Here is an 11,079-nt window from a genome sequence, read left to right as displayed (position 1 = left end):
ATATATATATATATATATATATATATATATATATATATATATATATATATATAACATTTGTAATTGAAAATTCTAAATGTATTTTAGTAAATTGAGCTTTTTAATATCTATAAAAAAGCAATAAATGGCATATTGTGGCATGTAATATCACATGTAGTAATAATATTATTATTATGAGAACTATAAAAGTGAGGGGTCAGAGGGAAAGGGAACTCACCGGAAGTGACTGAGCGGGGGCGAAGTCGAGACTCGAGTGTGAGAAGTCAGAGAGCCGGACGGAGAGGCTGTGAGAGTCACTGAGGGCCAAAGGGGGTGAGAGGCGGAAAACCAGAGAGAGTGTGAGCGGCGGAGAATAAGCGAGGGCGTTGGCGTCGGTGGACGGAGAACTGGAGACGTGGAAAACTGAGGGCGTCGGAGATTAGAGTCGGAGAAGTGGAAATCCGTCACTGTCAGGCCGTTTAATGGTGGTCTGTGAGAACTGAGATTTGAGAAGGGAATCGCGGAGAAGGAGAGAATGAGAGATTCTGGCTGTGGCCTGTGGAGTGGAATCCTGGAGAAGGAGAGAGCCGAGAATGGCGAGAGAAATAAAACCGTGGAGAAGGAGTGACCGAGTGAGGAGTGAGAAGTGAGAACTAGGGATTTGAGGGGAGAATGGCAGGTTTGGCTAGACCGGCTAGTGGGCTACCCGTGCTGGGCGTATGCGTATTTCATTTATATATATATATATTCGGTTATCGGTACATTAATAATCGAAACGGATAGAAAATTGTTTTTTTTTTGTTTTTGTTTTTTGCAGGTAGTGTTATTGTGGGTAAACAGATATTGGGTAATTGACTGAAATGTGACACTTTTTGTATGTATTGATAAAAGTGGGAATGTCTTAAAAAGGTGACAAAAAAAAAAAGGAAAAATGAGTTTTTTTAAATGCGTATGTTGTTAGATCCAGCCAAACACAAAAGCAAGGAAATAAGCAAGTCTCCCTTGCCTATGTTTTTTTTAACTAGGTTGCCGGCTTCTCGGGAACTTGCGTTTGTGTTTGACCGGGTCTGACAACCAACGCAGTTGAGAAACTCGTTTTTTCCTTTTTTGTCACCTTTTTAAAACATTCTTATTTTTGTCAATACATGCAAAAAGTGTCAATCAATTACCCCATTTTTGCTTACCCCTAGGTGAAACTAGAGAGACATAGGTAACCTCGGGTAAAAGGTATCCGTGTAATTGAAAGAACCCTATCTAACATAGGTAACTTCGGGTTTCAAGTCGAAACATATTTTTAAAGCAAGAACCCGAAACCTGAACTGTCGGGGAATCGTCACTTGTGAGAATTAAACCCGAGTTCTCTTAGAATTTTTCCTACAAAGAGAGCTCACTTACCACTTGAGCTACCCCATTGGGTTCAAATTTAGAGGGTTTTGGTTGGGTGTAAAGATGATCACTCGATCACCAATCGTTATACCCTACACCACGGTGCACATAGCAATGTGCACCACGTACGTAAAACGACGTCGTTTCGGTGTTAGTAGACGCGGACGCGAATGACTTAGGGAATTCATTATCTATAATACACATAACCATTATCTATAATACACAGAACGTTTGCCTAGAATACACAGAATGTTTGCCCAGAATATTGACACAAAATACACAGATGTTAGTGGACGCGAATGACTTCAGGGAATTCATTATCTATAATACACATAATCATTATATAGAATACACAAAAGGTTTGCCTAGAATACACAGAATGTTTGCCCATAATACACAGAATATTGATGCCTATAAAATACACAGAACTCATCCTCCTAACATTCGAATGCACAAACACATCACAACTTGTGTTAATAACATGAATACACATAATATTTACACAAAATACACAGAATTCATCCTCCTAAACATTCGAATGCACAAACACATCACAACATGTGTTACTAACATGAATACACATAACGGTTGCATATAATACACAGAACGATTGCCTAGAATACACAGAATGATTGCCTGGAATACACAGAATATTAACATAAATAGAGAGACCGGCCGAAACGGGAAACTTAATTTCCAAAAAAAAGGACGATTAGTTTACAATGCTCAAAACGACGTCGTTTAGGTATGTGGTGCACATTGCTATGTGCACCGTGGTGCACAGTATAATTTGCCCTCGATCACACATCCTGAGTGCACGAAAGGTTTTTCATTCATGTGGTTAGAGCAGAGGACAATTACTTGATTTATTTTAAGATGGTGATTTCTACTTTGCATGCTGCGACAAAACTTATCGTATATTTATAAAGAAAAATGTTATTTTTCCTTCATGAGGTGGATATTAAGAAGTAAAATCATAAAGGTGAAGTAGCATTGCTCATTTGTACAGATAGGGAACTTGAGAAAAGGGAGTTATATGATAGTCTTGGAGGTCAAAGTGAATGGACCATTATTGTATAATACTCCGTATCATTTTATAGTTTCAATTCTAAGAGCATTTTATACAATCAGATAATCAAAATTTTATGTTTTATGCAAGTTCAATGCCAAGAAATAATGGCCTCTGCAACATTAAATGTGTTGATACAATTAGCACAAAATAGTAATGTGGGGAACCTATCAACATCTGCACAACGAATATCCTCTCAACAAACAACACAGTAGTAACATGCGACTCTAGCTTGTCTGTCATCATTAAACATCTCGTGTACAAGGTTGCATATTCATGAATTATCATTAATTCTACGACGCCGAAAAAAAAATGGTGTTGTTTCAGCATTGTAGAATTTCCCTACTTATAATTTTGAGAGCGAATAAATAAAATGGTAGGACAGCATTTAAGTAAAAACTCAAAAGAAAACCCGAGGGCAGCAAAAAACAGTTTCCATACGTTATTACTAGCATTACTTGGGATTGTTTGTATGTTTGTTACAGCAGAAAAGTGTACGCCCCGCCACATTTCTCCTAACGCACAACTTCAGTAAAACGAAAGCAACAGTGCGGTATGCAACAGCCATAAGAAACAATACCAGTAGGTTTTTCCATTTAGCGTTGCTGTCCTCGGATATGTTGTATGAGTTTTGCAGAGCCTGCTCGCCCGATATGCTCCTCACCTGCCCGACTGCATAGGACGTTCCGATGTACTCGTTCTCCAAGAGTCCCTGAATGTGGAATATATATGGATGATTATTAGATTCGATAGCATCCACGAGGCATAATCAACATATGGGATTCTGATATTTTTGTTGGAATTACTAGATAAGGCAGTGAAAAGCATGCTATTTTATGCTTCAAAAGAGCTCAAAGTAGCCCGCACAGGCTTAGCTCAGTGGTTTAGTAAGCAGTATTTCAGAGAAGAGACCAAGGCTTGAAACTCAGCAGCCAGAGTGTGGGGATTATGCCTAAAGTGGCAAATCCCATGTGCGCACCGGCATTTGGCCCCGACTGCTGAGCCACTGACCCGGGGCATGAAAGGCCCTTAGGGTTGGAGATTCAACCTTTTGGGAGAGAAAAAAAGAGCTGAAAGTAGTTTGACGATTTAGAAACGTGCCTGGATAGAGTAAGTATGAAATGCTATATAGGATATCGGGTACATCCATGCTGGTCCAGGCAAATCACTTCGAATTCTAAAATAGCCAGCAGAAAGCATCATTACCACCTGAAAACAAATTGCAATGGTTACTGGTACTAACTCAAACACGAGATCAACAATAGTTGTGCTCTAAACGGATCGGATGTGCCAAGACTCGAAGAGAGATCGAAAAGGAGAAAAGGAGTATCTATTTCAGAAACGGGGGGGACACTCACATGTACCACCACCAATGTCGTTATGCTCCAGAAGATATCTTGCCAGATGGAAGCAAAAACCAATATCATTCCTTCATTTACTAAGAGACACACAAAGAAATTCAGCACAAAGTACATCAACAACCCGAACTCATCCCGCAAACCAACTAGAAAGTAAAAGACAAGACTCGACGAAATGGATATGAGAAACAAGAACGGGATGCTGGCGAAAAGCTGCCCAAGCAGGAAAACAAAAGCCCCAGAATGCCGGTTCGATTCTTCACAGGTGTATATCTGCATATTATTGTAAGACGTTTGATAGCGTTAGCAATAACCACTGAGTGTGACTATGCGAGGGAACCGTCATCGCCAACAAGAAGCCAAAGTTACATTAGATAAGCACGCTTTTATGCAGCATTACCTTGATTTCTTTTGTATGAGAAGGTACTCCAGCTATACTTAGAAGAGAGGTGAACGAAATGAATACAAATACAGCTGCAACTCTTGTCTGCAATGACGACGAGGAATAAGGTCACGTATGAAGGACAAAAATTTCGAGGTAGTATATGTAAAACCAATCATATTCACAACCTCCCACCCCACACACCCGTAATGCAACTATATACACAAATAAGAGATGCACTGCAGTACTAAGAATATTCGATAAAGAAGTGAAATCAATGCTTTTTCCAGCTCGTTTACGTACCCCAACAGAGGACAAGGAATGCCCCAACCCAGAGAATACAGTGCCAATACAGAGCGCTAGAAGCATATAGAGAATCAGCCTAAACCAGTAATATTTCCACTCCCTTGACATGATCAATAAAGATCTCCAAGTCAATACTGCAATCCGTGTAGCACAATTAGCCTTTCCTTTGCTTCTGAGAGGCGGACCTTCCTGTGGCAACAGCAATCAAAAGGGATCATGAAGCAATACAATGTTTCGGCCAATATGTTGAGAAGCAATACATTGTTCTATGAATAGCCAAGTCACTACATCAAGAGCTCTATGAACAATGATGGAATCTAACTGCAAAGCAACAAAATTCAGAAGGAAAAGGTAAACTCAAGCATTAATTGAAAGGTTCTTTTTGCAGTTACATTCGTTTTTTAGGTCACAAGGGAAACCCGCAACCAAGGTGTGCATTGGGTAAAGCCCACCTTAGCCTAGGTTGCCCATAGCTGATCGGCTCAAACCAAAAAGGCCAATAAACCGCTCCCACTGGGAGTCAAACTTGGAACCTTGTGGTTACCAAAACAACAGCCCGACCAACTTGGGAAAAGAACAAGAGCGTTTTAGTAGTTATTGGAGCTCTGCTTTGTTCTAGGACTTCTAGATCTAACTTCACCTACAAAAGTATACATGAGATACAAACATACTTGGAATTCAAAGATGAAATAGTTCCATCTAATCCTATCCCACCCCTAGCGGGGAAAAATTGAGAAGTGCTTCAAGATTTTAACTCTTCAAAGATAAGAACATGAGAGTTTATAAATAAAGCTTGTGCAGTTCAATTTAAAATAGTAGCCTCAGATAGTAGAACTAGCAAAACTGTACATGTTCTAAAATAAAATACATACACAGCATGTAATTTTCAGTATTCAATATCATATACTCCAGTCAATAGTGCTGAAAGCTACTGTGAAACAAATATTGATGGTAAAAGTACCTTCTCAGTGAGCTTCACTAGCATACTCTCAACTACACCTGCATCTGCTGAGGATTTATACGTTGCTTCAAGGGTACGTATTGCAACAGCTGTGTCCATATTCACTGATGATAGTTCTCCATGGTCATCCTGTCCAAAATTCAATATATTTCAAATGAAAAACATAAGCAGCAGGAAAGATCTCATGAACCAACTTGGAAAATCTTGATGACTCACAGAGTTCCCAAAGAACAATGGAATTTCCTTTTACTCATACATTATATTACGGCATAAGGGAATTGTTCTCCAGAAAAAAAAAAAAATGTAATAGGGAAGATTTTGCATTCTTTTTAACCCAGTTCCCTTGCCAAAAGAAACAAGCAATGCCTATCTGATCTAACATTCTAACAATACTTGCAACCAGTACCTGCCAATTTTTGCACATTGCAATAATCCTGTCAAAATCTGTGTTTATTGCCCGCAGGAAGTGATCAGAAGGGCTTTGCATGATTGGGCAAGGAAATCCAGCATTTGAGAAGTGCTTCACAAATGAAAGATGTGTTAGTCTCTGTCCACCAAGAATAACTGAGAAAGGAGAGTTAAGCAAAAAGGTTTGACATTTGACAATGGTAGAAGACTTGATAGTTTTTACCTGATTTGTGTAAAGCAATCACTTGAAGACAACATTATCTATAAATTTACTCTTATCAATGTCTTTTATGGGGAAAATGAGACAGTCATGGAAACTTGGAGTAATGGCTTCAGATGAAGCTATACTAACAAACTTTAATGTTGCAATTGGTATTATGAGGAATGCAATGATACAAATAAAGGGAGTGAGTATTGATTCCCATTCTTTTGGTTGGTATATGCCAGAATCAAACAGGAGAATGAAATGGTCAAGGTTCAAAAGGGCAAAACACCATTCTGGTGTAACCAGTTGAATTTCTTTTTTCTTTGTTTCTTTTTCATTGGGTTTTTCTTTCAGGGGAAGGTGGGGGGGGGAGGAATCTGAGAAGGATTTTGTGCCTGGAACACAAGACTTGAAATTGTTACTAGCAGTAGGAACCTCAAGTTGATTTTGATAAGCGATTGAAGGATAATAAATTTGAAGCAAGGCCAAGTATAATCATCTTTAGGTTATTTATTTTTAAGCAATCAACGGCTTTTGCAATGCTGGAAAAATCATTATTCATATTATTTGTATTTCTTGTAGATTTAGTACCTGCAAGCAAGCCAGTGTTTCTCCAAAGAATAGCGTGTTGCCATTTGAAAGGAGGCATATTCGATCAAAGAGGCCAAATACTTCTGTACTGCTCTGGTAAATGGTGAATATTAAAGTGCATCCTGTACTTGCAAGTTTCTTCAGTGTAACCATCATCAAGAGTGCAGAAACACTGGACATATTAGCAGATAAAGCATCACATATGAGATAATTCAATGTTGGTAAAACAGTGTGATCAATCAACCTTGTTATCTCAAGCATATCAATTGTGAGTATTAAATGAAGCCTTAGGTCTACTGGTGGAAAATATTTTTGGAGTCCTCTCTAAGTAAAAAGTCTGGAGCAGGGTGAGAAATAAACCTGTCAAGATGATAAAGAGGCTCATCTATAAACAAAACATGTGGTCTCATCACAAGTTCCCTGGCAATGCTGACACGCCTTCTCTCACCGCTTCGAAGACCCTTCATATAACAGTGGCCACCTATAAGTTTATTACCGTAATCTCCCAGTGACATAGCATGGATCGCATCCTCCACGACACTCTTTTTCTTCCAAAAGAAGCCAGGCAGCTGAAGTAATGCTGAGTAGTAGAGGAACTCACGCACTGTCAAAGATCCTATAAGAGCAGTTTCTCTCTCAACATATCCCTGTTAATGGCCAAAGAATTATAGGATGTCAACAAAGTAAATATAGTAACTTCCAGAGATGCACTCATATGCATCCAAAGTTTTTAAAACATGATATCTGTTTTTCTTCATTGAAATTGAATCGTCTTGGAAGACTAATATCAATGTCTTTTATAGTTCGAGATTAAATTGTATCATTTGTATGCCAAGAGATGTTGTACCATCACCTATACAGAGAATAACTGGTAATGCAGTTCATAAACTGTGACAAAGCAACTAATCCAAATTTGACATTCTATAAAGCTGCCATTACTTAAGTCAAACAATCCAACTAGTGTGTTTGAGAAGATCATGAACTTTGAATCTCCATAGACTTCGGAGTTAAGAATTGTTTACCCCACCTTTGTCTCAACTCTAGCTACATGTTTTTCACCTTTACTCGCTGCTTACAGGTCCACTGTGTGCTTTTATTTTTTGTTTCATTCCCACTTTCTATACGTAGTTTATATTTCTCTTCCCTCCTGTAGCTAGATAATAACTAAATAAGGAACAGTAGCAATAGAAATTGTAATTGTTTTTTAGCCATTAGTACCAGGTCATAGTATCATTATTTTCTTTTAGTCTGGTGCAGTTACGCTTTATGACTACATGCTCGTTTGAGCATCCTACAAGTTACAAGCAGAACCTTTCTCATTTATCATTTAGCATAAACCTAAAGTTGGCGCATTAATTGCTAGGGTTTTACAAGATTTATCTACTGCTAAGACTTCTAGAAAGATAATCATTCTATTTTAGCATCATTATTTGAAATAATTACTGTCCTGTATGATGGAAAACAGAAGTGTATCATAATCGCAAACCCAAATGTCCGCCCATTCTTAACGGTCATTCTCTGAAAACCTTCTCATACTTTTACCATTGCCTTAAAAGTTAGATAGATTATAAAGAACGGCCAAAACTTAAAGGATCATTTCCTTCTAGTCACAGATAGAATATCCTTGTTAATTATGGAATACTAAGATAATGAAGCTTTTATCAGAAAAATAAATCTTGCCAGACCATCAGAATGAACCCATACATTCTAAGGTAATTGTATTCAGATACTGAGTCCTGCAGCTAGAAATTGTGGGCGAAAAAACCTAATCATGTTTGATTTCCTAGTAGTTGCAAGCATGATTATTTCTTAATAAATGATATTCTAGTTGTATCCATGCGCGTGTAAGCCTTCTTTGCTACAAGGAGAATCAACACCACAACCTCCTATTTTATTGCAAGCATTTCATCTAAGTTGAATATAGCACTACAAGTTTAATAACAGACCATAAAAGTGAATTTGAGAATCCAGGCACTTATGTTTGAACTATATATGCAAAATTACCTTAGATAACAGCAAAAACATATGAAACTTTGGTAATATCATGAATTTAAATACATAGATAAGTATCACGAGTAAGATCTTACATAGGACCCATATGGCATGCGTGACTTTGCACCATTTACAAAGACCTCACCATACATTCTGGCCGTATCAGGTAACCTTCCTAAAGTAGATTAACAAAATAAAATCAAGTCTTTTATGGAAACATGGACTGTGCGAGTGTGCGTAAAAAGCAAATGTTTTCTAAATATGCTAACCATTTGAATACAACACAACATACCTGAAAGCGCCCTCAGGAGAGTTGATTTCCCAGACTTAGCAGGGCCCATTATAACAGTCATTGTGCCCGGCAATGCATAACCATTAGAGCTTTTGATCACCTTGTCAGAGTATTTTCTCTTTCCCTTTATACTAACAGTCAAGTCCTTCCATGCTACCGAGGCCCCAGCAGTCTTCCTTGTTATAACTGCCCCGTCTGGCAAAGGTGGGGACGGCAATGATCCACTATTAAGCTTCGAAAGGGATGGAGAGGCTGGGGTAGTTGCAGCATGGATAGAGTCACCTCCTTCATCCAACTTTGCCTCAATATCAGTGTCTTCCCAGTCAGGGGAATCTTCAAAGGATATCGGTTGCCTAAGTATCCCAGGTTTTCTTAGGTAAAAGAAATTACTTGAGGGTACCCTACTTGCAGGACTACTTGCTGAAGATGATGAAGACCTATAATGATCTGAATGGGATTGTATTTCTTCCATTCTTGAAGATTCTCTAATATGTTGTCCAAAAATTGCAGAACTTGAGCCCAAAGCGATATATAGAAATTTACTTCAACACTTCTTAGCTCAGCAAACTAACTCCTGCTAACATTTTGACATAAATCAATATAGCAAAAAATAAAGTTGAATAACCCAAATCAGAATCAGTCAAACAAACTCTTTATAAAAGATAAGATTTTTTTACCACTGTTTTATCTATTATCCTTGAAAAAGAACCACTAGACCATGAATAGAACATGAACATTTGAGAACTTAGAAAGATGACAAAGACCACAACTTTTTCTTTCCCAATCCCACTTCACAGTTCCAGATAAATCTCAAAAGCTCATATACACAAAGAAGTGAAAGAACAAAGAAAGAAAACAAAAACAGAACTAAAAAAAAAAAAGTGAATAAACCAATGCATTTCAATACAAGGAAATAAAGCTCATTCAACAACAAATACCCAATGAAAGTAGCATCAAACATTCAAGGTCCAAGAAATGGGTAGCAGCAGAAGGATGAAGAGAGCAAAGAAATGATAAGGGTTTAAAGAGAAGGCGAGAATAGACTCACCCGGATCTGAATCTTTGAAAGCGCACAAGTGAAGGGACCAGACAGCCCAAAACAGTGAGAAAGCTGCTGCCTGAAGCATGAAAGAGCAAGTGAGACATACATACCCGCATTTTCCGGTTGTCCTTTTTTCTTTGTTTATTTATTTATTTATTTTTTTGGGGGGGTCTATTTTTGCCAAAATTTAATTCATTTATCTCCTTTATCTTTGTCTCTTTGCTGCTTTTTCTTTGTTGCATTATTTAGGGAAATGCATCAACTTTGCTCAATTCAGAATTATAAGTTTTACATATATTTAGCGTTGCAATATTTGATTCACCGGCTCATAATGACAAATTGGGTTACGGTGAACAACTAAGGTTGTTTGGTGCAATTAGTTTTGTAATTATAAAGTTTCAACTTTAAGTTTAACTCCTAATCGAATAATTTATCAACTTTTTTGTTTTGAGTCAATCATTTATAAATAATTTATGATGATTTATCGCATTATAGTCATTTATTGACTATAACAAAAATGTAAAATTTATTAAAATAATTGGATTGGATTAGTACAGGGTAACCCCAACCAATTTTAGACTACTGGTTTAATAATCATAACGTTTTAAGTTCAAACTCCATGTGCGGGCAGTTTAATTTATTGGCCTTTTGGTTTGGTTTGAGTCAGACAATTATAAGCAACCTATATTGATTTACTTATTTGTGATCATTTTCTGATTAGAATTATAATGCATACTTCATTCAAAACATAACCTCGAATAAAAAAGTTGTTTTCTTATATTAAATCTAATAATGGTTGAATTCTAAATTACTTGGAGTTATATATGACAAGTTTTCTAACTGCATTATTATAAAAATAAATATATATATTAAATCAAAGTGAGTTGTTACACTTTTTTTTTTAATAAATACATCTTTTATTTTGTGGGAGGATTTATTCCCTTCATGTGATCCGTGGGTACTAATTGCCCCCACTCCTCACAGACAACATATAATAAAACTAATGGCTAACCAAGTTGGTTAGCTAGTTGTCACTATCCTCTCTTAAAAAATGTCGGGAGTTCGAACTCTCTTTTTTATTGACCAGCATTTTGTCCTTTAATTAGAT

General features: G+C 37.3%; 1 protein-coding gene across 3 annotated transcripts; it reads right to left on the bottom strand.

The window, feature by feature from the left end:
• Positions 1–2,821: 2,821 nt before the first annotated feature.
• Positions 2,822–10,080, bottom strand: LOC116005224 (ABC transporter G family member 3-like). Of its 3 annotated transcripts, none has more exons than XM_031245486.1 (12): positions 9,978–10,080; positions 8,930–9,506; positions 8,733–8,812; positions 7,006–7,292; positions 6,646–6,817; positions 5,848–5,961; positions 5,442–5,570; positions 4,478–4,669; positions 4,193–4,279; positions 3,793–4,065; positions 3,536–3,643; positions 2,822–3,146 (listed from the first exon to the last, which is right to left on the bottom strand). In XM_031245486.1, exons 2-12 carry the CDS (start codon positions 9,399–9,401, stop codon positions 2,889–2,891), a joined length of 2,172 nt encoding a protein of 723 aa, XP_031101346.1. In that variant the 5' UTR covers positions 9,402–9,506; positions 9,978–10,080; the 3' UTR covers positions 2,822–2,888. The 3 variants fall into 3 exon arrangements, with proteins under 3 accessions (XP_031101346.1, XP_031101345.1, XP_031101347.1); XM_031245485.1 differs by having other exon boundaries at positions 8,930–9,503; XM_031245487.1 differs by lacking the exon at positions 9,978–10,080 and adding an exon at positions 9,868–9,934 and having other exon boundaries at positions 8,930–9,503.
• Between the last annotated feature and the right edge of the window lie 999 nt (positions 10,081–11,079).

This window comes from Ipomoea triloba, chromosome 14 (genome assembly GCF_003576645.1).
Source record: "Ipomoea triloba cultivar NCNSP0323 chromosome 14, ASM357664v1".
NCBI classification, from domain to species: Eukaryota; Viridiplantae; Streptophyta; class Magnoliopsida; order Solanales; family Convolvulaceae; genus Ipomoea; species Ipomoea triloba.
Note: the sequence above shows the minus strand (reverse complement) of the source record. Positions and strands in the feature narration are given on the sequence as shown.